The 27,290-nt window shown below is 44.7% G+C and overlaps 1 protein-coding gene across 2 annotated transcripts in view; it reads right to left on the bottom strand.

The window, feature by feature from the left end:
- LOC148032688 (protein TIC 22, chloroplastic-like) overlaps nt 1–27,290 on the bottom strand; it is a 116,713-nt gene that overhangs the window by 84,169 nt on the left and 5,254 nt on the right. For both annotated transcript variants that reach the window (XM_087683317.1, XM_087683316.1), the window contains exons 2-3: nt 2,023–2,085; nt 1,840–1,914 (exon numbers count right to left, since the gene is read on the bottom strand). In XM_087683317.1, the coding sequence (XP_087539443.1) occupies nt 1,840–1,914; nt 2,023–2,085 (138 nt within the window). The remainder of the gene's footprint in view (nt 1–1,839; nt 1,915–2,022; nt 2,086–27,290) is intronic.

Here is a 27,290-nt window from a genome sequence, read left to right as displayed (position 1 = left end):
TGCTAAGCCCTAATTTCTGTTGGCTGAGTTTTGCCATGATAATTAAAAAGTAAACTGGAGAAGGTGAGAGAATCTTGAGGAGAGAGAAACATCTCAGTTTTCACCCGGGAAAACCCCTAAAACTGATTGCTGCCTGCTCTGATCAGTATTTAATGCAGTCACCTGCTGCCCCAAGCCTCATAAATGCAGTCACCAGCCATCAGTTGTTGTGGCCAGCCTCTGGGGGACACCAAACTACTATCGCCTGCTCCCTAATGCTCTAGACTACTGTCACCTATTCCCATTGGCCTCCACATGATCCAAAATCTGATCAGCAACACCAAACTGCTGTCGCTTGCTCCCTAATGCTCCAAACTACTCTCACCTATTCCCTTTGGCCTCCAGATGATCCAAAATCTGATCAGCAACACCTTCTCTCTTTCACATAAAACGTGGATGAATTGAATGGACCTCTACAAACTCCACACAGCCTTCTCCCCCATTGCATGGGTATTTTTGCCAAGAGGCAACCTTCTAATCCCATTTTCCAACAATTTCCAACTATTTAATTACTTTTCAGAATTAATTTCAACCCTTCTCACCTTGCCTAAAATTAGATGTGCCCATCTACAATTTAATTGGCTAGGTTGTTTGCAACCCAAAGTGGTCCCAAGCCTTAATTGACCCTTAGACAAACACAAATTAATTGATTAGTGCCTAGTCCCTAGTGTCACCACTGTCACTTATTGGCCAATCCTCAAAATAATACACTTTAAACATTTAGAGACTTTATACCAAGAGTTTACATATTAAGAGCTTGAGGATAGAGAGGCCAATGGAGAGCTTAAAAGTGGAGATAGGATGGAAATATGGCAAAGGAGCGCTTGAGGGAGTGAGGATAGAGAGCCTGAGGAGAGAGAGTTTGAGAATCAAGAGCTTGAAAGTTGAGCTTGAAATTTGAATATGAAATTAGAGAGGGAAAAATAGGGAAAGAGCATATTGCTAGAAGGGGGAGGTGTTGAGCTAAAAATGCATTAGCTTCACTTAAACAACCCCAAAACATGCTTAATTAAGGAAGAAACATTGTCTATTTAAAAGAAATGCGTTCCTAGAGAGTGTTAGTATCCCATACGCACAAACCCACTTGGGAGGGCCCAAACTTTCTATAAATACTTATGTTGCTGCCCTCCATTTAGCCTTAATCTCATTTTTGCAAGCTTCAAGTGTTTTCGGCTTGCTACCCACACCCCATTCATGGAGAACATTGCAGTCCAAGCTATCTATTGCAATCTTCACTCATCTAGAGCCTGTTTCCAACCCTCGTCATCATTTTGCTGCTGTTTCCAGCCAGGCAACTACTACTGTCGGTCATCCAACTATGATACAGCCTGCCACATCAGCATACTTCTGCGTTTGCAAGCCCCAGGTGCCGCCTTGCAGATTTTCTCTCTCCTCCAACTGTCGCCATCATCTCCTCAACTTGCCACTGCTTTTTTCTCTCTTGCAGCTTGTGTTTGTTGCTTTCTCTCTCCTCAGCCTGTCATTGCTGTTTTCTCTCTCCTCCCAACAGCATTCACTATTTTCTCTCTCCTCACCAGCGTTTTTAGTCTTTCTCTGTCCTGCACTACCGTCTGCATCAGATCCAGCCTTCCTTGGCTGCATTTGCTAGTGTTCGACATCTCTAGGCTACCTTGCTACCATTCGGGATCCGTTCGGAGTACAACACACTCTCCAACTCACTACCCTTGCCTTGATCCTTGAGCTACAGGAGTTTAGCTAATAAAGTCTAGCTGAATACAAAATCAAGTAGCCAAACACTCTTGTTGTGCTCTATGTTCCAACCTGGATTGCGGCACAAACCTGTAGAGCATTTTTTACTTGCTGCGGATCTGGTAAAAATCTAAATGCAATCCCTTCCGCATTTAGCTTGTATACCTGCAATGTAAAGCTTCATGACATTCAGATTACTTCCATGTGTAAAAAATAAGAAGCTTCAAGAAGCACACAGGGACACTTTCATTTGTAAACGAAAGCCTGGAGTACCTTGTTAAGAGGGACAGCAACAACTTTAGCACCTTGTCCCGACAAAGGCTCCTGAACTTTAACCTGCATAGGCATTCAACAAATCAAATGTGAAAAAGAAGATTCACAAGAAGCATGAAGCTGAACACACCCATACTTTTGCAGCATTACATTTATACAGTCATCAAATGCTGAACAGTGTTTCATGAGTTTAAAAACCTCAAGCCTCTGTTTGTTTGCTTGCTCGTTTGCTTATATTCATTCATATGCAAGGTCAGACAATATTCTAAAATGTACATAATATGAAAATTGTTTGTCTTTGCCTTCACTAGGCAGGTAATCCCAATATTTGTAGGATTCAAAAATGGTGCATTTGCCCTTGTTGACCAACCAAAGTCAATCAATGCAGTAACATTTATTGCACTGCATTAGCTCCTAATCGGTCTCCATTAACAGTCCCAAAAAGGCTTTATTTGTATTTTTGGCACTTATTTCACATGGTAGGATAAATGCTCCAAAACCCCTATAAAATAGGCATGTGTAGGCTTTCTTATCCCTGCCTGCCCCCCCAAAACAAAAACAAAAAAAAAAAACATTCTTCATCCGATCATTCACTCCTCGACACTCTCTACTGCTGTACACACCCCAATACAGAGGACATCATAGTTCATGAAGGCTTCTCATGTGCTGCCCCAACTTGGCAACCATCTTCATCAGCCTTGCATTCATCTACCTCCTCTGGCAACCAGGCCCACAGTGTGGAAGCATCATTGGGGCTGATCATGACCTGTTTTGGAGGTTCCCTTCTTGCTGGAAACTGCTCCTGTGCATTTTGGTGGCACTCTGACCTCCATGTGCAACATCATCAATATGCAGGACCTGTTTTGCAGTTAGGAGAACCTACTCCAGCAGGCAACATCTTTTTTGCTGTGTTCTGATCAGTAGACTGGCCACCCTACCTTTTTACTGTCTGTTGGTCATTATTCAAAGATTCTGAGGTCACTGAGCAATATCTATTTTATTCTCACCAGTTAAACAGCCTCGAGCCCCTAGCCATTGTGTTGACATCATCTTTGCCCCCCTGCTTCTAATGCTGGCCTTCACCCAGCGTCTGTCTGACATCCCCATGCCTAAAGGACTGTGTTTCGCTCCCTCCACAAAGTGCCCTCATATACAACTGCTGCTGCTTGATCAGCAGGCCAGTGCAGTCATCTCCAAGCTCTGATCAGTGTCATTGACTAGACTCTGCTCACTTCAGTGCCAGTCTGAGAGACATGGAACCCTGAGGATCTTCCCATTGTTTCAGCATTGAGCATGATTCATTATTTCATTCATCTTCTGTGTTTCTAAGTTCTATGTCAGTGCCTGCCTACAAATTGTGGTTCTCCTTGCAAACCCTACAGTTTCTTTACACCCCTCACTAGTCATATGACAAATTTAGACCTTGAAAAAGCAAGCTGAACTTGTGGAACTTCCTAACACATTGTGACTGTCAAACATGATGCAAAACTGTATTCTAAGAATGGCAATACCATAGATACAACCGAACTAAACACTTCACGATACTCAAATATCACAGCATTGGTTCTATGTTTTGTTCTCCAACACTTGATTTAGTTCTATAGGTGCACCTGTAACTCTTGCTCTAAGATTACATCAAAGTCTCCATTGTTGGGTGGTATATTATGATGCCTATGGTTCGGGAAGTGATGGGATACGATTGTTGTGCCTTCAACTTGATTGCTCCATGATAGTGCTTGCTATTCATCTTTCCATTCCATTTTGGTTCGATGACCAAATTGGCTCGCTTTGTTTGGAAGATCAAATTGTACCTTAGTCCATTGACAAACATGTGTCACACCCAAGCACTACAAGTTAAATTGTGAAAGAGTGGCAAGTTAAGTATAAACTCAAGCAGAAACATCCTTGTCACTTGGGCATACGAGATGGGCACCCACAACATTGGCCACTAGGTAACTAGGTGTGAAATTTGAATAACCCTAAAAGCCACAGCAGTTAAGGAGGACTCAAAGAGTCATTTGTCTAACATCTCGTAATCACCACATTTGGAGTCTAGGTCTTTAGACCATCTCAACCACACCATGGTATGCGTTGGTGTTATGTGTAAGCACAGGGAAGAACGTGAGAATGACAATACTTTGAACTTAACCAACTCAATCAATTATCACCATGAAAATTAAAAGAGAGAGAGAGAGAGTTGACACCACATTGAGAGGGGAATCGGCCCCTCCTTTACAGAAATTTATTGAAACAAACCACAGGCACCGAGTGCCTGAACCATATACAAAGGGGCTAATCTACTGTAATTCTGAAAATTAGGGTTTCGAAACCTTGATTTTTGCAATCTCCGAGAAACTAGCTGATTTTCTTCTTTAGTGCTTGTATTAGATCAAGCTAAGTAGAAAGTGCTTCTTGGATAAGAGATAGATAGGAAAGTACAAAGCATGTCACTAAAATTTCAGCATAAGAGCTCATTCCAAATAAAGAGAGAGACCTCCAATATGGTGTGGGGCTTGGTGTTAGCCAATCATTTCCTGGATAGTCAGTGCAATACGGCAAAGGAGGTGCCACATCATCAGTGCCACATCAGCAGTGCAGTCGGACTGCACAGTCAACCAGATTTTTGCTGTCGGCTGCATTAAATGCAGCCGACTTGATCATGTTTTTTTATTATTTTTTGGCTATTTATAGCCGGTTCTTGTGGCACACTTTATTATTCACTCTTCAGTGATTTCAGATTCTGATCTTGAAGATCTGTTGGCTGAGACAGACTGTGCTCGGGCTGAAGGAGATCGAGGTCATCAAGTCAGAGACATACGCAGATATTTCCTCTGCCCCCTTGCGTATTTCTGCACTCTTGTACAGCATACTACACCGCAGAATTTCTGCGTTTACACTGTCTCCTTTTCTCTCTCTCTCTCTTCTCTCTGTATTCACTCTCTCAGTCTTTGTCCTACGCTTCCGCATCGCTACACTCTGACATGGTATCAGAGCGGTGAAGATGGACTGACTAAGGGCTGAACCTGTCTAAAGAAGAGATTTCAGCGCGACACAAGGTTACGTTTCCAGGATTCGAAGGCGAGTGGGAGGGCTGCCCATCGGATCAAGGCTGAAGCAAGCGTGGGCGTGCGGGAAAGGAGTCTAATTGGTGAATTTGCTGCAGGTCATTGCTGTTCGAAGGGGAGGAAGGCTGCGTTTGAGGCCTTCCATTGCAGATTTTACTTTTTCATCGCCTCCGGCAGGTGAAGAAGGTTTGGGCAGCAGAGGCCTGGAAGGCTGCATTTTCACAGTTAGAGGGGGCTGCTTTTGCGTTTGTACAGGTATTGCAGGTTACCATGTCTACAGAGACTGATTTGGAGTTCCAGGCAATCATGGACAGAAAGGTGCCTGTCCTACCCACTCTTCCAACGGATCAAAAGCTTGATGGTGACAATTACCGCATTTGGCGGGTGATGATGTTGGCCATTTTAGAGTCTTATGATTTGGCGAAACTGGTGATGGAGGAGATTAACATGCCCTCGGTGAGGGATGAGTCCAAACTCTCTTCCAATGCTCGTGCGGAGTTGACCAAGGCCCAGTCTCATTGGGACAAACTGAATGCCAAGATTCGATCTTTTCTGTTTGTCTTGCTCCACAGCCGTGGTAGCTCATATCGAGCACTTGACGGTGGCTCGTGAGATATGGCTGGAGCTCGATCAAATGTACAACCGGATGACCCTGATGAAGAGGGTTTCTTTGGAGGTGCAGATGCGGACTTTGTCTGTGAATAAGTCTTCTTCGCTTTGGGAACACATCAACAAGCTTCAGCAGCTTCAGATGCAGGTTCAAAATGCGGGGAAGCCTATTTCCTCCGAAGACATGGCGATCACTTTACTATCCCAGTTGCCGCCACGATTGGGTACTTTTTATTCCGCTCTTATTGCTTTAGGGCGGGAGTCGACTCTTCAGTGAGAAGAGTTGGTTCCTATGGTCTTGGACCAGGAGGAACAATTGAAGGGACAAAATGCTTCCGAATCGGAGACATTGGTTGGTCAAGCCTCTCAAAAAAAGGGGAAGGACCAAAAGAAAAAGAAGGAGGACAACAAATCCAAAAAGGACAAGGAGAAGGAATCAACTTGCCATATTTGTGGCAAGACCAGTCACTGAAAGAAGGATTGCCCCGACAAAGACAAGAAGGATACCAAGAAGAAGGACACAAAGGACTCTGGAGAGGTGGCTGCACCCTCATCAACTGCTTTTCTACACTTAGTAGTCATTAAGGACTCTACACCGATAACTTCTGATGCTGCGATGACAGCTCCCCAAGCTCGAGTGGATTGTGGACAATGGTGCCTCACGACACATGACTCCTTCCGTTGGTGTTGCCCATTTGCGACCTTTGCGTGGGTAGATTCTCATTGGAGACAGCTCTTCTGTGTCTATTGCTGTGCGGGGTGAGATGCAGCTTATTCCAGATGGACGTGGTGGTACCCACACCTCTGAGGTGTTGCATGTGCCAAGATTGGGGTATCATTTACTTTCGGTTCATAAGATTTGTGCTCTTGGCCTCTTGGTGGAGTTTGACAGTAATATTGTTCGAGTCCTTGATCGTGGATCGAGGAAGGTTCTCTCTACAGGGTATGAGGAGAATGGAGTCTACAAATTAAAGTCTTCTTCAACTCTTACTTCTCTTCTTCTTACTTCTTAGACACAGTCCAAGCTATGGCATGCTCGGTTTGGCCACCTGAACTACGAGTACCTTCGGAAGGCGTCACGAGGGTCCTTTGTCCGAGGCTCGCCGGACATAGTGGTGAGCCATCAGCCATGTGTCTCCTTCATTCCTGGGAAACTCCATCGGGATGCAATTCCCAACAAAGCTTCTAGGAGGTCTACTTCACCCATGGAGCTTGTATCGACGGATCTTTGTGGCCCGATAAGGACCGAGTCCCTGAAGGGGAGCTTGTACTTCATGTTGATTGTAGATGACTAAAGCAGGATGACTTGGGTCTATTTCTTGACTTTGAAGTTGGAGGTTTTCTCTCATTTCAAGGATTGGCTTCTTTTTTAGGAGAACCGTTTTGGCCGGCAATTGAAGACCTTGCGTTCAGACAAGGGAGGTGAATTTATGTCTAATGAGTTTGCTCGTTTTTGTGCAGATAGGGGCATTCACCAAGAATTTGCTAACACCAATACTCCCCAAGAGAATGGCATTTTGGAGCAGAAGAACCGAAGTGTGATCGAGATGGCACGCACCATGATGGAGCACCGACAAACATCTCAGTTTCTGTGGGCAGAGGCAGTGGCTACCGCAGTTCACATTCTTAATCGATCTCCCACTTCGGCCATTGACAGGATGACACCTTTTGAGGCTTACTTCGGGACTAAGCCTGATATCTCTTATTTCAGGATCTTTGGGTGTGACGCTTATGTGCACATTTCGAAGACGCAACGTAATAAGTTCGAGGCCGCTTCCCGACAACAGGTTTTTGTTGGCTATAGCTCCCAATCCCAAGGTTATCATTTGTTTGATCCCGTTAAGCGGGATGTCTACACGAGCCGAGATGTGCGGTTCGTGGAAGTACTGGCCACAAAGGGGGGTGAGGAGCACCCCATTCTTGGAGATCCAGGGGAGAATTGGGCTCCCGAAATAGTTTATTTGGAAAAAGCCTCTTGATGGAGATTCTTCTTGGGATTCCGAGTCTTCTCTTCCACTGGCCACCCTTCGAGGAGCTTCCGCTAGTGGATGTCCTTGAGTCTTCAGCAGATGGAGAGCGACGGGGAGAGGTTCGACCCCCTCCTCGTTGGGCCCGTGACACCCTCCGAGATTCAGGGATTGAGGGGGTCCCTGAGGAGTGGGAACCACAGGATGGACCGCAGAGGTCACGGAGAAACCAAGCATATTCTTCAGAGCTTTTCTGCTCCAACTATTGTTTACTGACACGTGTTATGCAGGATCGAGAGCCCACTTCAATGAAGGAGACTTTGCAGTCTTGATCATTGGCGGAAGACCATGGAAGCCGAGTTGGAGGCTAGTGAGAGGAATGGCACTTGGTCTCTTGTGCCTCGTCCCTCTCACAAGAAGGTAATTGGTATCAAGTGGGTCTTCAAGACCAAGTACCTTAGCAATGGTTCTTTGGACAAGCACAAGGCTCTCCTTGTTGCTAAAGGTTTTGCTCAGCGCCCCGGCATTGATTTCCATGATACTTTTGCCCCCACTACTCGTATGGCGACTATTCGAGTTGTTCTAGCCTTGGCTGGACATAGGAGATGGCTTGTTTATCATTTGGATGTGAAGTCAGCCTTTCTGAATAGTGACTTGTAGGAGGAGATCTATATTGAGCAAACTCCTGGCTTTGGATCCTCGGATGGAAAAGTTTACGGGTTGAAGAAGGCCTTGTATGGCCTCAAGCAGGCTCCACGTGCATGGAACGAGAAGATTGACTCGTTTCTTCAGTCAAAGTTGGGATATCGGCGCTCCAAGGCTGATCCACAACTTTATGTGCACACTTCCAAGGTTGGTCATGTGTTGTTTGTATTGTATGTTGATAATTTGATTTTGACAAGAGATCATGCACAGAAGGTTCGAGAGACCAAGACAACTTTACATCAGGCATTCAAGATGAGGGATTTGGGGCTTCTTCATTTCTTCTTGGGTCACGAGATTTATCAGTCTCAGAGGGGGATTTTCATCTCTCAGCAGAGGTACATTCAGGAGCTCTTGGTGACTTTTGAGATGGAGACTTGTCGGCCCATTACTACTCCTATAGATCCAAATTGGAAGGCCACTTCACACTCAAACTCTCCCGTGATGGATGCTTCACGCTACCGTCAGTTGATTGGATCCTTGATTTGGCTTCTCAACACTCCTGTTGATCTTTGTTTTGTTGTGGGTCTTTTGGCAGGGTTCATGACAGAACCCAAATAGGTGCATTGGCAGGCTACCCTGAGGATTCTTCGGTATTTGAGGGGGACCTCTGACTTAGGGATTTCTTATCCCACAGGTATAGATGCTTCCGATCTAGTTCTTGCAGGTTGGAGTGACTCGGATTGGGCTGGAGATATGGACCACTGACGGTCTACTACAGGCTACTATTTTATCTTGGATACAAGTGTTATCTCTTGGAGTAGCAAGAAGCAGCCCACGGTAGCCCTTTCTTCTATTGAGGCGGAGTATCTGGCTGCATCTTCCACCACATGTGAGGTAGTGTGGCTTCGGAGATTGTTGGAGCAGCTTGGCTGCGCCCAGACTCGTCCTACTCTTCTGCGGTGCGACAATAAGAGTTGCATTGCCTTCGTACGGAATCCCGTATTCCATGCCCGGACGAAGCACATTTGCTACGCAGATTGAGTGCAAAAAGAGTAGGAAGAGTGAGCAGTAGGAGTGAAAGTACAACACAATCAGTATTTTGATACAATGACAAGTGTACCACTTTAGGTTTAGATAATATATATAAAGTACAAGAGTGTAAGATTTGTTGTGCTAAGAAATGCACTTCGCCACTTAAACAGCCCCAAAACATGCTTATTTTAGGCTTAGCAGTGGTGAGTTTATCTCCCAGGAGTTTTCCAAGTTTCTACAGAAGCATGGCATTTCTCACCAGCTCACCTCTACCAACTCCCCCTCTCAGAATCGAGTCGTAGAGCATAGAAACCGCACAGTCATGAAAGTGGCACGCTCTATGCTGTTCGCAGCAGAGCTTCCTGAGCACCTTTGGGTCGAGGCTGTTAACACTTCAGTGTACATCCTCAACCGGTGCCTGACTGTGGCTCTTCCTCAAAAGACCCCGTATGAGACATTTTTTGACTCTCGACCTGTTATTTCCCATTTCAGAGACTTCGGGTGTCGTGCATACACACACACGCCTGATGACAAGATAGGAAAGCTTACTCCCCGAGCTGATCTCCTTATTTTTGTGGGATATTCCTCTGAAGCGAAAGCCTATCGTTTGTTCAATCCTTGGACAAACAAGGTGATCGTTAAGCGGCATGTCGTCTTTGACGAGAGGGATATTGTGCAGTCTTCTACATCAGATTCCGATCCACTTTCTTCTTCCACATCATCAAAGATCGTGCCTACTGAGCCTGGTCTACTTTCCGGCTCCTGACATTCCCGCAGTTTCTTCACCTCCCAAGCCCCCTTCGCGAGACCCGTTACCTTGCTAGTACTAGCAGACCATGCGGGATTCGGGGATCCTACCACCGGATTCCACTCCGGAGGGACCTAGAAGATCTACCCGGCTTGCTCCTCAGGCATCATTTGCATCGCTGTTTACAGCTAATTACATAGCGCATTCTGAGCCGAATACCTAGCAGGAGGCTCTTCAACACCCTCAATGGCGAGAGGCCATGGAAAGGGAGCTAGAGAGTATTGACCGAAATGAGACTTGGACATTGGTGGATCGTCCGAGCCACAAGAAAGTCATCGGGACAACAAAGTGGATTTTTTGGACAAAGCTAAAAGCTGATGGGACTTTAGATAAGTACAAGGCTCGCCTTGTAGTGCAAGGGTTTCAACAGAAGCACGGCATTGATTATAAAGAGACCTTTGCCCCTATTGCACGGTTGACTTCCTTTCGGTTGCTACTCGCACTCGCCGCTCACCACGGCTGGCCGATACATCAGATGGATGTCAAGAGTGCCTTCCTGAATGGATACTTGGAGGAGGAAGTCAATGTGGAGCAGCTACCGGGCTTTCCCTCAGGGAACCCCAGGGATACGGTATTCCGCTTGCAGAAAGCTCTTTATGGGCTGAAGCAAGCGCCGCGGTCTTGGTTCCATAGAATGGTTGAGTTCTTACAGACTCATGGATACCATTCTACCCCTTATGACCCGAACTTATATGTTCGATCCACTCCAGAGGGGGTTAGCTATATCCTGCTATATGTTGATGACTTACTAATCACAGGTTCAGATTCTGCTGCCATAGCGGAAATTAAGGCTAAGCTTAAAGCTACATTTGAAATGACAGACCTTGGTTTGTTGTCTTATTTTTTGGGGATGGAGGTAGTTCGTTCTGGTGGATGTATTTTTGTGTCACAGCAGAAGTACGCACTTCAACTTATAGAACAGTACACTTCGGATCAGACACGGCCAGTGGCCACGCCTATTGATCCTACTGTCCACTTGTCGAAGGATACCCTAGGACAGCCCTTCGATGCACACACCTATTGTTCTGTTGTAGGAAAACTTCTTTGGTTAATTCACACTAGGCTAGATTTAGCGTACTCAATTAGCATACTCAGTCAGTATTTCACAGCACCTAGGATGTCACATTGGATTGCATGTCTTCGTGTGGTGCGTTATTGCGGTGTACTTTTTCTTATAGCTTGACATATGGTTCTGGTTTATCTTTGCAGGGGTACACTGATTCTGATTGGGTAGGAGATCCTGACACCCGGCATTCCCATGGCGGCTACCTCTTTACCTTGGGCACGGCTCCCATTTCTTGGTCAAGCCGTAAGCAAGAGATGGTGGCGGCTTCCACGGCCGAGGCTGAGTACCGGGCTCTCTTCGATGGCACCACCGAGGCCATCTATCTGAGGAGTTTACTGGCAACGCTTCATTTTCCATGTGACTCTCCCACTGTTGTCTACTGCGACAACCAGAGTGCCATTGCCCTTGCAGACAATCCGATCATCACACCATAAACACAGCATGTGGGAGTCCACTTCCACTTTTCCAGAGAGCACGTTGAGCTAGGCACTATTCGCCTAGAGTTTGTGCCTTCATCAGATAATTATGCAGATATCTTGACCAAGGCGGTCAACCGGCGGTCAACCGGCCGATTCTTCAGTACCTGCTACCCAAGAACGGCTTGGATACACCCTCCCCTACTTCTTCATCTTGACGGGGAGAGGGTGCTTCTCTCTTGCTTTCCCTTCTAGTTTGAGAGAGGGCAGCTCCTACTCTTGATCATGACAATGATGCTGCTTACAGTTTTCTAGACATTACATTCACTTATTCTTTTGTATTGTATTATGGGCATTTGTAACTTCATCCGCACTATCAGGATGACCTGATTGTAAAAGGGCACCAAGTGAACACTTCCCTTGCGAGGGAACTGTCCCAGTGGCACCATTGCATAGCATATTGCATGAGCATGACATCCTGCATCTCCCTTTGCATTACCCTATGCATTGGCATTTTGTTCATGTCAACATGCATCTGTGCGCATTTATCCCTTTTTGGTCTTTTGGAGTGGTCGACTCTAGGATCCACCATATTCATAGCATAACACATGGCAGTTCTCCTAAAGGCAGTTTCCCTACCCTTGCTTGCTTGCTTTGCTTATCTTGCTAAGCCCACCGTTTTTTTTTTTGCCTCACATATTCAACACGAGCTGACAAGCTTTATAAACATCTCAAGCGATTTTTAGATAGGGAAGACCCTCAACTAGCTCACGGCAGGATAACTCATAAAGAGAGTCATAACCAATATGCCCTAAGCGAAAGTGCGAAAGACGCTCATTTTTCATAGGCTCCCGAGATGTGGCTAATGCCTGGAAGCTGTGGAACACGGAGTCCTTGGCTGTTGGCTCAATCAGAAAGTGAGTCGTGTGGTCAAGGCCATTAGACTGTGCCTCACTGCGAGCAATCACTAAACCAGCCTAAGAGACTGTGGTCGCTGTAAAGAAAACTGCTCGCCCCAACTGGAAAAGCTGCTGAATAGATAACAAGTTCACCCCAAGTTGGGGGACATGGTAGACATTGTCCAATGAAGACAGATCAAGACCCTTGTCAGTGGCAAAACTGACGCTACCTTGAGCCTAAATCTTGACCAAGGAGTTGTTTCCTATGCGGACCTGCCCAGCTGCAAGGGCTCGGTACGGAAAATGTCCTCTATAGGAGTCATGATATGTAGCTCCACTATCCACAATCCAAACAAGAGCTAAAGTGCTTGGCTGTAAGACGAGTGGGCCTTTGCAGTAACCTTGTCGAGAAGCAACTCGCTGATGTGGACGAGACTCGCATCTGTTGTCTCTATGGAGACGATATGGGCCTCTGCAAACCAGTCAGACAAGCCCTCTGGAGTTGAGAACGTTGTCGACTGAGATGGCTCAACAATGGCAATATGAATCTGACCTTTAAACTGCCCCTTGCCATCACTCTATCCCCCCTGCTAGGGGTTGCCTAACTCAGGGGAGGGGATCTGAAACTTAGATTTGGGTGTTGTCTCTAGTCTTTGAGCGATAGTTGTTGTCAAAATGACCAACCTTTTAACAATGTTGACAATACCTATTCTTTTTAGCTACATTCAACTACCCTTGTTTGAGTTGTGATTGGGAGTTTCCTTGGGATTTCCCGGATTGAGTTTGGTTTTAATTTTGAGTGGAGGTTTGATTTTGTTTGCCCTTCCCTTGTTGCCCCTTCTGAGAATGAGCAACAAGAGCCCCCTCTAAGGAAGAGTTCATATGAAATTGATCAAACAATCGTACGTAACACAACAGCTGGCACTCAAATTCATAAAAAGTAGACATGGTAGACTTTGAAACTATACCTTCCACAAAATTGAAGTATTTCCTGGAAAGTGAAACCAGCCTTCCTTCTCGGATAGGGTGGTTTAACTTGATTAAGCACTTAATTACAGCAATTAGCAAATAAACATAAACTAAAATGCTCACTTTACCTTCATAAACTTGGATAGTGGACACCCTGTTGACCCCAAAATGGCGCCCCTTTCGGTATTTCTTTAATTTCCATTGCTGATGGATAAATTACAAGCTGAGATTTCACAATCTCCTTGGCTGATTCAAAAGCCCCTTGTTGTTCCAATAATCAGCAAAGCATTCGGGCAAATTGCCCCTTGATTTTCACCCAGGACTTGCTCTAATGGAAGCTCAACTGGCGAGCCCTCCTCTCCTACCGCCGCCTCTCTTGAGGCAGAAGAGAAAACCTGATGCCCCCTATCCTATCGTGGCACGCGATCACTCGTCGTTGCCTCTCAGAGCCAAATCTGATCGCCTCCTCTCCCTCCACCAAGCTCCGAATGGCTGCCGTTCAACTTCCACCACCCTCCAACAGCCTTCTCCCTAGTTGCATGGGAAAGTTTTGCCAAGTGGCAGCCTTCCTAATGCATTTTCAGTCATTAAAATAATTTTTCAGAATTAATTAATTCTGAAAATTAATTTCAGCCCTTTTGACCCTGCCCAAAATTAAACATGCCCATCTGTAATGAAATTGGCTAGGCCATTTGCAACTTGGAGCGGTTCCCAACCTCTGTTGACCTTAGACTAGCATTAATTAATTAATTAATGCTAGTCCCTAGTGTCACCACTGACACTTAATGGCCAAACAATTGTTCTAGGGTCCAACCTAGAATCAACTGACCACCAAAACCCAGTTGGCATAACTTAACACAACTTTTGCCTTTAACACCCACTGCATCCTCAGGGTCCTTGGCCCGTTCCCATGAAATAACTACCATGTGCATCACATGTGCTAAACAACCTTGCACATTTGATTAGTAACTTAATCAAATGTTACTAGCAAGATTAAAGCATCTCAAAATTTCACGTCCCCGTGACAGAAAGTTTATTCAGAAACAATGTGACTTGATCATCAGAGCACTTGGGAGTTCCCATAGTGGAGAATTCGGCAAGAAGTCGCCGATACTCAACCAACTTGACTTTCAAGTCATCCCAGTCTGTGATTTTAAAGAGTTGGAGCTCATGGTCAAGATTTATACGAAGGGTTCTATCCCGAGCCGCATAGCGGTCAATCAAGTGTGCCCATCGTTTTGACACTAAGTCAAAATGGTAAAGCTGAGAGTGAAACTAAAACAATAAGCTCTGCATTAGCTCGACAATAGCAGAGGCATTTCTAGCCTTTCGTGAGCAAACAACCTCGTATGGAACAAGTGCAGAATCGGGTTGGGATTCCAAACCCTGCACAAGATCCCATAGGTTCCAGGAGTCAATGACATGTCTTATCAAATTCAACCAAATGGTAAAGTTTGACCCGTTAAAACGAGTCTTATCATTGAAAGCATACTTGGTAAAAGATGAGCCGGAACGATGAGGTGTCGGGAAAGTGGAATAAGATGGAGGTGGAGGGTAAGATGATGGTGATGGGTATGTCTGATAGGGAATGAGGAGAAAAAGGTGGATAGGCAGAAATAGGCTGGAAGTGTCAATGAGTGCCCATTGATGCGAAGGCATCGGAACATGAATGTTTCCATAAGGTGCCAATGGAGGTGACTAGGTAATGCTATAGAGACAAGATGTGGTACAACTGATCCACACTTGGGAGAGACTAGGGGGAATACCCAAACTGCAATGATCCCGAAAGTGTGAAAAGAATGTGGAATACTACCGAACTCAGGAAAGGATGAGGTCCTAAAGGCGATACCTATGTTTCCATAACCCCCTGGTGCGGCGTGATGTGCAACATGAGGTGTTTGATAGGGGAATGTAAATGGTGTGAAAGGAAGCGGAGAAGCTACGGAAGAATGTGGTGGAATGGATGGATTTTGAATTTTTAGTGTGAAAGGTGCATACGCATTTAGTTCATTTTTACCATTTAACGATTGAAAATGAAATAATGATGATGATGCACCATGCAATGTAGAAATAGAAACACCAAATTCATTCTAATTTTGAGAAGTAGATTGAAAAGAAGGAAGGGTAGATGAAGAGGTACCTCGCTTTTTCGTATAATCTCCACGACGTGTGTTAACATATAAAAATTGGTCCTCAAGAGAACCTTTTCCGTAGTCAATGGATTATACTCTATCTTCCTCACGATTTCTACCAGTATATTGCAAAGCAGAAGAAGTAAAAGACGAAGAAACAAAAGATGAATCTAAAGTACCTTGCACCAAAGTGGATAGAAGAGAATGAAAGAATGGAACATACTCCGAATCTCTTTCTCCAATAGGGGGGCCCATTCCTAAAGGAGGTCTCAACAGCCCTGCAATATCATCAGATTTATGTGCAACATCTGAAGAGAGAAATTCATGCATACCTTCATTGAGTAGCTTCTCTTAAAGGGCCAAGCTCCTCAATCTTCTTTCATCTATAGTCCATGATCACATTATATTCTTCATTGGACAGCTTGTATAGCTTTTCTTTCTATGTGGTTAGAAGTGTCTTCCACCATGTCGAAACTTTGTGGAGCAAGCTGTTCTGACCACTCTCGCTCGGTTCTCAACATAGGTTGTTCTAGAGACTGAATTGGTGTTGATGTGTTCAGGGTCATTTGAACCTACTGTTATTCTTGCTTCTTGCGGATAGCTTTTGGATCAAAGGCCTAGGTTTCTTAGAGAGTACCAGGCTCTGATATCATGTAAAGAAATACTCTGACACAAAAGCACAAATAACAATCGTATGACAAAGCACAGATTGATAAAAGAACACAGTTAGGGTTAGGGTAACTCAGAGACAATGAACACAATAAACAACTGAAGTGATATAACTATTGAATATATAATGCTCATGCAACAAACACACTATGCAATCAATAAATACTGAACCTCGAACTCCTATGTCTCGAGGATCAAGGCAAGGGTAATGAGTTGGAGAGTGTGTCGTACTCTGAACGGATTCCGAATCACAGCAAGGCAGCCTCCAAATGTCGAACACCAGCAAACACAACAATGAGAAGCTGAATCTGATACAAACGGTAGTGAGGAGAGAGAAAGACTAATAAACGCAGGCAGGACAGCCTGCAGGAGCTGGCGACAGTTACAAGAGCGAGAAAACTGCCAAATGCAAGCTGGACAGCCTAGCGACAACATGCAAAAGCTAGGGGACAGCTAGAGGAGAGAGAAAACTACCAAATGCAGGCTGCAAATGATATGGCAGGCAGTACGACAGCAAGTATGTGCAAGAACAGTATTCGCCTAGATGGGATTAGCTCCAAACTACATGAAGAGGTCTGGAAATTAGGCACCAACTAATGTAGACAGCAATGGACAGCTTCGACTGAGATGTCCTCCGCGAATGGGGTGTGGGTCGCAAGCTGAAATACCTGAAATCTACAAAAACGAGATTAAGGGTTGAATGGAGGGCAGCATACGTATTTATAGAAAGTTTTGGCCCTCCAAATGGGTTTGTACTTATGGGACACAAAAACTCTCTACGATCGCGTTCTTTTAAATAAACAAGGTTTCTTGATTAATTAAGCAAGTTTTCGGGCTGTTTAAGTAAAGCTAATGCATTTTTAGCTCAACATTATCTAACCATGCTGTATGTCCCAAACCTGTTAAAATTTTCTAGCCAAGCTCCAATCGTAAATATCAAATAAAACTGAGAAACAATCCAAAATTATTGCTAGAAAGCCATTGGATGCATCCATAACTCATATTTCTTTACTACTCTAAATATCAACCATAGAAAATCGTTAATTCAGCATAAGCCACAGCTGAAACTATCAATGGCATTTATTAACAAGCTGTTATCCATGGAACCAACTATAAACCTGTGAGAGTGCGCAACGGAAGAAGAACACGAACACAGAGGAGGAGAGAGAGAAAGCAGGGAATGAAGGAAGAAAATCTGCACTGACTGAAATGAATGCTGAATACACTGAAATGGACTGATCAGTCCCTGCACGCAGCCCAAAGCGTCAGTGAGGGCACCAGATCAGGCTGATGACGACGGCAGCACCGAAGACGGAGGAAGATGACGGAGTCGGAGTGTGCACCTGCCAAAGAAGGAGGGAAGATGATAATACAACTGGCTGCCAAGTGGGAAATGGCTATAAATAGCCAAAAAACCCAAAAACTGGCCGACCTGAAATTTGAGGCCATAAATATGTCCGACCAGCATTTAATGCTGATCCGACCAACATTTAATGCTGGTAAAAATGCCAGGAATGCTCAGAAAAATCCCAGAAAGGGTGGACAATGTCCGGCAGGTGAGGCAGGCTGAAGAATGCAGAAACTGCCCTGGGAAATGCACATAAAATCCCGACTAGAGGAGAAAATGCACTGAAATGCAATAAACTGAGTGCTCTAGAATGAGCTACCTCCTCCGTCAAAACAAGTGATAGACAAGTCAGAGCTCCTAAAGTCCTCATCTGACTCACACTGAGGCTCACAGGCAGGAGATGACAAGGCATGACAAACATGACTGCTAACACCCCCTCTCAGATCCTGGATGTGGCTGAAGGCCAAGGGAGAAACGGATCCTGGGGTGGCAAGAGGAATGCCAAGGTCAATGAAGTCCGTCGATGTAGATTGCCACTGAACGAGCTCCTCACGATCCTGGGAATCCCCCTCTAAAACACTAGGGGCCAGGGAATCCACAGCCGCATCACCAAGATCGTCCCCCTCTGAAAGGGATGGGAGGTATGAGGGAACCACCGGAGGAGAAGGTGGGGGATGGGAAGGAACCTGTGGAATAGAAGGTGCACAAGCAGGAACGGGTGTAGCAATAGACTGCCTCGGAGGACATTGCATCAAAGAAGGGGAATGGAGCCTGTAAAGCCCGCTCTCCTGCCAACCTGTAGATAAGACAGCTCCTGTAAGAGAATCCTCAATAACAACGGCATGCTTGGTGAAGATCATTCGTGTGCCAAGCCTCGTAAGACCATAAACTGAGAGGAGGGGAAGGCCCAAATCCGGAACATGTAGGGCCTGTGAAAAGGAGCTCGAAGGTCGGTCGGTAAACAAAGGCAATGTGCCAACACCACTAATAGGCACTGATAAAATGTCACCAATAGTGACTGAACCCTCTGATGGATGGAGATCCTGTAACAAATCACCTCGGGGAGTCATATGACTCGAAGCACCACTGTCCACTAACCAAGGCTGCGCAGAAGACACTGCAGCCACGGAAAAAGGATCCTCCTCCAAAGCATGGATATGAAGGAACACTGACTCATGGGTAACAGCTAGTGTAGAGGTAGAAGAAGGCTCCGATGTAGATCCACCCTTCGCTCCCGGACGAAGATGAGGGTACTTCTTCCAACATTTCTCCTCTGGATGTGTCCCTTTCCCACAGTGTGGGCACTTCGGTCTCTCTGAATCTGAGTCAGAGCCTGAAGAACTGTCCTTCTTCGTAGCCTTTGACTTCGTCTTCTTCTTCTTCTGTCCTCCCGAACCTGCAACAAAGGCTCTAGTGGAGTCGGATCCACTAGCACTGACCTCTCTGAGTCGCTCGTCATGCTCCAAGACAAGCGGGGATAGCTCCTCCCATAGAAGCTTCTCACGGGTCCTCGATGTAAGAAGGCTGGTGTGGAAGACATCAAACCGAGGCGATGGCAGCTGAGTCAAAAGAATCATAGCCATGTCTTCAGAAGATATCGTCCGACCGAGGGATACAAGCTCATCCCTCATATCCTGTAATCTGTTGATGTGGTCCTTCATGGAAGGACTATCATCAATAGCGAGCATCCGCAACTTCTTTTCGAGAGATATCCGGTGGGCAAACGTCTTCTGTTGATAGAGAGACGCGAGCTTTCTCCACACGTCTGCTGCAGTCTTCAACCTGTGAACATGAACAAGAACAGAATCCTGCAAACTCAGAAAGAGGAAAGATCTAGCTCTAGAATTAAGCCGATCCCATAAGGCTGCACGATCCATAGATGTCCCATCTGCGGGATCCACCTTAGGCCGGGGAATAGGAACAGAAACAAGCTCCCAAAGATCAAAGGAGTCCAAGATACACTCCACCTTGCAGGACCATAGAGAAAAGTTGGAGCCATCCAACCGGTCCTCTTTGGGCAGCTGAGGAAGTACGGGTACCTGTACAGGGGGTACCAAAGGCTGCATCGTCGGCCCACTGGAAGGGGATCGCCGAGATACATGAATAGAAGGGGGACGGGAAAGAGGAATAGACTCCGGACGACGGTCCTCGTGATAGAAATCACGCCTCCGTTCAGATGAGTGTTGAGACAAAAGCTCGTCATCTGAGTCATCAAAGCCTGTAAATTGATGAGAAGACATCTTCCAATCTGCAAAACACCAAACACCAAAGAAAACTGTGCCAAAGCCGAAGTAGGACCAGCAGTCTGGTCACCAACCACCAAAACACAGGCTGTGATAGCCTACAAACACCTGGATCTGCAAAACGCAAAGATAACTGATGAAGATCACCAGAAAAGAAGCCGCCAGCACCAAAACGCAGCCTGGGAGTGGGTCGCCAACAGGAGATGAGCCACCAGGAGTGGAAACGACCACCAGATCTGCAAAACGCAGCTTGATGATGTGTCGCCCAGCTGAAAGAGGGGCCACCTGATGGTAAACGCAAGCAGGAGGGGTCGTTTGATGACGTGGCAGCCTTTGGAGAAGTCGTCTGCAGCAAACGCAAGAAGAATGGCCACCTAGAGGGGCCACCTGGGCAGTTGGAGATGAGGCGACAGCAGCAGAAGAGGGGTGAGGTATCTCTCCATAAGGTTAGGTCCTCCGTGCTCTCAGTCAGGCTCTGATACCATGTGAGAGTGCGCAACGGAAGAAGAACACCAACACAGAGGAGGAGAGAAAGAAAGCAGGGAATGAAGGAAGAAAATCTGCACTGACTGAAATGAATGCTGAATACACTGAAATGGACTGATCAGTCCCTGCACACAGCCCAAAGCGTCAGTGAGGGCACCAGATCAGGCTGATGATGACGGCAACACCGAAGACGGAGGAAGATGACGGAGTCGGAGTGTGCACCTGCCAAAGAAGGAGGGAAGATGATAATACAACTGACTGCCAAGTGGGAAATGGCTATAAATAGCCAAAAAACCCAAAAACTGGCCGATCTGAAATTTGAGGCCATAAATATGTCCGACCAGCATTTAATGCTGATCCGACCAGCATTTAATGCTGGAAAAAATGCCAGGAATGCTCAGAAAAATCCCGGAAAGGGTGGACAATGTCCGGCAGGTGAGGCAGGCTGAAGAATGCAGAAACTTCCCCGGGAAATGCACATAAAATCCCGACTGGAGGAGAAAATGCACTGAAATGCAATAAACTGAGTGCTCTAGAATGAGCTACCTCCTCCGTCAAAACAAGTGATAGACAAGTCAGAGCTCCTAAAGTCCTCATCTGACTCAGACTGAGGCTCACAGGCAGGAGATGACAAGGCATGACAAACATGACTGCTAACAAAACCATTGAAAATTGAGCATAAACCGATCACTTGTTAATTTGAGAACTGATCACAAAATGCTGCAAATGTGACCCCAAATTGATTGCATGCATCAATTTATGATCAATCTGGCATGAGTTTTTGCCTTGGTTTTGAGACGAAATTCTAATCAATTTTAACTAAACGGTCACTTTTATGATCAGTCTTGGCAGTACTTTTTTATCAGATTTTGCAATTAGTTTGTGATTAGTTTGGGGTTACATTTGCAACACTTTGTGATCAGTTCTTAGATCAACAAGTAATCAGTTTATGATTAGATTATGCTTAGCTTTTAATGGTTTACAAGTAGTTCCATGGACAAGAGCATATTAGTAAATGCCATTGGCAATTTCAGCCATGTTTATGCTGAGAATATGCTTTAGTATGGTTGTGAAGTCTAAACAGTTGAGAAACAAGGGTTATAGATGCATCCAATGAGTCTCTAGCCACAATTCTCGACTAATTTTTAGTTTTATCTTATGTATATGGTGGCTGGAAATTTTCAACAAGCTTGGGGCATATGGCATGGTTGGACAATAGTGGCCAATGTTGTGACTATAATGCCTTATGAAAATTCCAGTGGAGTATGCTTTTCCATTGGTACAATACAGTGCAATTGAGGACAATTGCAAACATTTCAAGGGGGTGGTCTATCACGAGAACGTGAAATTTTATTACTTTGCTTAGCATTTGATTAAAAGATAATCAAATGTGCTAATGCGACTTGCACAAGTAAAGTGCAACTTAATTATTTCACGTGGGACCCAAGACTCCGAGATACTAGTTGGAGCCAAAGGCAAAAGTTGTAATAAGTTATGCTTGACAGGTACTAGGTGATACCCGGTGTCAAATTTGGGCCTAGACCAATTTATTGACCATTAATGTCAATAGTGACATTAGAGATTAGGCATTAATTACTTGACTAATGCCAATCAAGGGTCAATAACTGCTCAAGGATACTTGGACAACAAATTGGCCTAGCCAATTTAATTATTAGCTAACGAAGTTAAATTTTTTAGTACTAGAATCATTATTAAATCAATTTTTTAAAAATTGATTTAATAAGCTAAATAATGCTGAAAAATGAGATTAGAAGGCTGCCACTTGGCAAAACTTGCCCATACAAGTGGAAAAAAGGTTTTTAGAGCTGCTGGAAGTCTATTTCAACCATTGTGAGAGAGAAAGAAGCTGTTACAAAGCAAGGAATGACTGTTGATGTGATTTGCAATCACCAAGGATCAGTCCTACAATATATGACAGCAATTTGAAGCTCTCCAAGAGCAAGTGATAGCAGCCCAAGGTCCTTTTGGTGTAGATGATAGCATACAAGAGGCGACACAATCTACGTTTTGCATCTTGGAGGTTTGCTTCAAACAACTATTCATCTATGTTTTGCTGCCCAACAGGCCAACCCATTGTCACCTTGAATTTCCAACCTAATCTAGATAGGTGGCGATGTTTTCATCCATAGTAATCTACATTTTCATCAACCCGTAAAACATCCACCTAGAATCCAACTTGCATACGAGAAAGAACACAAGCTACATCCACAAGCATACAAGTATTGAACATCAGAATGACCTGAGACCTCCCAACCACGAAGCCAAACTGTCTCCCCGAGCTTGGGAACTAGCAACAAATTGGGTCACACATCCCAAGAGTTGGCGTCTCATACCACCAACCCACACCAAAAGTCCATGACTAGTGATCGCACAATGATGTGTACAATAAGGCCTTGAGTCCTGTAACTAGGACTCGGCTACCCTAACCCTGAAGTGCACCCTACTACATTCGCACTAAGTCACTTCATGACCACCGTGACCAATACCAGTTAGTAATTCTTTCTTAGAATGTCCAAGGATACAATAGCCAATCACTTGTACAGCTGCCACCTACACACTAACATCATCAAAGACCACTTGCTACATTTCAGGATCCATTCGAGGTATGACACACTCTCGAAGTTGGGACCAGTGTCTCCAACTCCATTTCCAGCTCACCTCATCCCCAATCCATCCAAAACACTGAGGTTTGAGGCCCATTCCATCATACCAGCATACAACTTGATCATTCATTCATTCACCTCATCACACCGAGCTCTCTTCTTCTTGAGTTCTACTACTTTCATTGTGTTTGACGTACACTTTGAGTGCTCTCTCTTTGTTCAAGCATTTCTTTACACATACTACCACCTAGTGATCAACTTCATCCTCAATTTTCTCCCCTGCAATTTGCAGTCCATATAGGTTGTCCAGCATCCTATCAACCTCAAGCAGCATGCACATTATCAACCACTACCTATATTTGCAACTTTGCTGCCAGCAGGCCTGTTTCACCTCCCGCAACTGCATTTGGGCTGCACACAGGCTGTCCTGCTGGTCACCTTCCATTTGGAGCCATCCGGCTACTACTGACATCATCATCTTCTCCATCAGCATCTGCACTTTCAGATCTGCTGCCTACACTGATGTCAGATCACTCAGTTATCATCAGACACATCGACATTGCTGCTGCTGCATTTTGGGATCTGTTTAAGTATGACAAGCTCTAACATACACTCCTTTAACCACCACTGCTTTGATCCTAGAGAAAATGGAGGTTTGAGGTGTAAAAGTGAAGCAATGCGGAAGCGAATGACCAAGACAAAGAGTGAACATAGAGAGAAGAGAGAGAGAGAAAGAGACAATGAAACACAGAAAATCTACAGTGAAGAATGCTGTATAAGGATGCAAAAATATACACCGGTGTAAAGAGAATATATGCGTATGTCTCCACCTCGAAGATCTTAGTCTCCATCAACCCTGAGAGCAGTCTCCGCAGTTTGCAGCCTGATATCTGTGAAAACCCACAAGACTGCTGGAATCAGGGCCTTTAAATAGGCTGGAGAAAACACAAAAAACCATGCAGCTGACTGCTCTCCAACTGTTGTTGTCCGACTGCCTGCCACGTGTCACCTGTGTTGCTGTCCAACCTGCCATGTGTCATCTGCCCTGCTGCCTGCGCTCCTGCCACGTGGACTGCTTACTGAAAACTGCACCTACCTATCCAGGGAATCACACTCTCTAACACCCCCTCTCAAATCCTAGACACAGCAAAGGCTAAGGGATCTGGAGTGTTGTCGAAGCAAAGACTGGAGAAGCACCTTGGTAAACAAGTTTGCAAGATTGTCCTATGTCTTGCAATAGACCAAGGAAATGGTCTCATCTAGAAGCTTCTCCCGAATGAAATGGTACTAGATCTCAATATGCTTCATCCGAGTACACTGTGCTTATGGGATTTAGGACCTCTCTTTCTAGAGCATACATCATTGTCTATCTCTCATACAAAGCCACTTATGGGCAAGTCTCTATTCAGTCTCTATGGGCATACATTCAACCTCTATGGGCATACATACAAGCATCATTTGCTATTCTTAACACCCCCCTCAAATGATGAATCTCTACCCTTGCTAGCTTTTGCCCCCCCTACATGATGACATGGCCTGGGAGACTAGCTTTTTGGCAACCTAGACAAGTTAAGGCTTGAAACTTTACATTTTTGGTAGGGTTTTTACAAGATCCACTATGGGAAACAAGATCCACTATGGGAAATTCATTGTTGTCAGCAAAACAGAAAGTATCTTCTTCATCTTCCTTTGGCTTCTTTTGGTGATGTCCTCGATCTTCTTGGTCTTCTGTTCCAGTCTTCAATATTTGTTGATCTTGGTCTTATGCTCTTCATCTTTGACTTGTTCTTCATTATCTTGTGCTCTAGTCTTCTTTGTGAGGTCCTTTTGGTCTTCGGACTCTTTTCCTTTGTTGTGCTCTTTATCCCTTTTGTTGATGCATGGTATGTGCGTTTTTCTCCAGTTTTCTTGACACAATCTTTTTGCTCAATGAGAAAGATATAATCTAGTACATTGCTTTGACATGGCAGATTCTTTTTGACATACATGACTTGGTAATCCATTACATAGGTCTTAAATACATAGGATTGGTTTTTGGCTTATCATGTGCATTGCAGTGCTTTAGGCATTCAAGATGGATACATATCTCTTTGAATAGCTCTTGGGCTTGTTGGGATACATGGCTTGACAGCACATCATGGCCTTGGATACATGGAGTTTGGAGCTTTGGCTTAATGGCTATATGGCTTGACATTACATTGACATTGGATCTTCTTTCAAAACCACACATCTTCACCCTTTTGAACTTTTGGGAAATTACAAGCATGAAAACACCTTTTAAGGTGATTACATAAATCAGTTCGAGGCAAAGGATAGTGTGAATAGGGCTGCTTGGACCACTTTTGAGAGCAATAGTGTAAACTAGCTCTTCAAGAATAGAAAAAAGGTGTGAATAGGGGTTGAAGATAAATGCTTCTTTAAGCCTTAGTAGTAGGATTATAAGGCATTAATTTAAAAATGCTTATCTATACCTGCAACCTGCACCTATGATTGTGCACTTGATGGCATTGACTATCCACGAGATTCTCCTGTGTGAGCAGGGAACTCATGACCCTGGCCAAAACTACGATCTTTTCACTGTAAGTTGGAGGATAAGGAGCTCGTGTTGCAGTCGGTGCTATCAACAGCTAGAGACGCTTACACTAAGCACAAGATGCTTAGGATCTTTCTGTGCTCGAACAGACAGAGCTCCGAAGCTTTTCGCCACAGTTGCACGGGCTAGCGGAGAAGAAACAGATATTGTTTGTCAATGGTCTACCCTCTAATGTGCAAGCATTCGTCGTCTTCTTTTCCTCGACCTCCTTCTTCAACCAGAGGCAACGTCAACACAGTCAGTGAAATGGTAGCTTGGCATCCTCAAAGTAAACAGATGTACTATTGTAGCTTAGAGTGCCTATGACTAGATTTGACAACTTCAAGATCTCAAGCAAACAGTCAATCATTGCCTTCCAAGCGTCTAGTGAAGACATTTTCCATCCTGTGAACTGCACATCCTTCCCAAAAACACGTGCAGTAGTAATGCCTTTCTTCCTTTCACTACTTACACCAAATCTAGTAAACCTCCTCCTCAATTCATCACTGAGGTGCTCAACAACCAATATGTTTTAGAATCCTTTGATTCTTTCAAAGCAGTAGACATCAAAGATTCAGTGGCAAGCTTCTCCAATATTCTACCGAGATCCTTGGTTGGGAGGCAAAAGAAAAGGAGAGATCATTTGGATGGTAGTTGGTAACCAAAGCTAGATTAGGCAGAAACTAATTGGTACTAAGGAAACTACTAGCAATAGTAGAACTCTCACTCTCTCCTACACTATCAAACTGATTCTACTCCTAAGCTAAACCACTATCAATACCGTGAGGGCTAGAACAAGAAGTAGTAGAAGTAGAAGAGGGAGAATGGATGTGCCATGGCTCTCATACCATATTGAGAAACACAGAGCTAGAGCTATGCAAGCTATGGAGGACGCGGATCATTTATATGGAACATGGTAGAGGTGAAAGATTGTAACTCAAGTGAATTAGGTTCCAAGATAGATTAGCTTGGACTCATAAACACAATCTTGAGTGACACAAAATGAAAGTACCATTACATTGAAATGAGTGTCAAGTACATGCTTATATAGCTTTTTGGATAGTACCACTCTTCCTCACTGTGCTTATGGGATTTAGGACATCTCTTCCTAGAGCATACATCATTGTCTATCTCTCATACAAAGCCACTTATGGGCAAATCTCTATTCAGCCTCTATGGGCATACATACAAGCATCATTTGCTATTCTCAACACCAAGTCTGTAGCACCTATACTAGCAGGATAATAGATCCCAAAATTAAGAGTCCCTCATACGAACCGCAAAATCCTCTAAGCAACCTACCAATGCACCATCTTGGGTTCACTCATGAACCCGGCTAGCACACCTACAGCAAAACATAAGTCAACACGTGTATAAGGAAGCCAAATCAAGGAACCAACCAACTACCTATAACAGGTAGCATCCGCCAAAGGAGAATCGAAATGAGTTTGTAGCCTTCCAATTCGGGTCCATAAGAGTCGTAAGAGACTTGCATATCCCTCCAGCTCACATGTAGCCAAGAGCTCCTGGACATACCGTTGTTGGGAAAGAAAGATCCCCCTCGAAGTCTGATAGATCTCATGACCTAGAAAAAAGTAAAGAAGTCCCATATCCATCATCTCAAACTTCTCATGAAGTGTTGCCTTCATCTGCTCAACCATCTAAGTATGGTCACCTGTCACAATCAAGTTGTCCACATAAAGGACAAACAACACACA

The sequence above is a fragment of the Lygodium microphyllum genome, chromosome 8 (genome assembly GCF_053477565.2).
Source record: "Lygodium microphyllum isolate KBCC chromosome 8, Lygodium_microphyllum_v1.1.10, whole genome shotgun sequence".
In the NCBI taxonomy this organism is placed as follows: domain Eukaryota; kingdom Viridiplantae; phylum Streptophyta; class Polypodiopsida; order Schizaeales; family Lygodiaceae; genus Lygodium; species Lygodium microphyllum.
The sequence above is the reverse complement of the archived record's forward strand: the minus strand, read 5'-3'. Positions and strand labels throughout refer to the sequence as shown.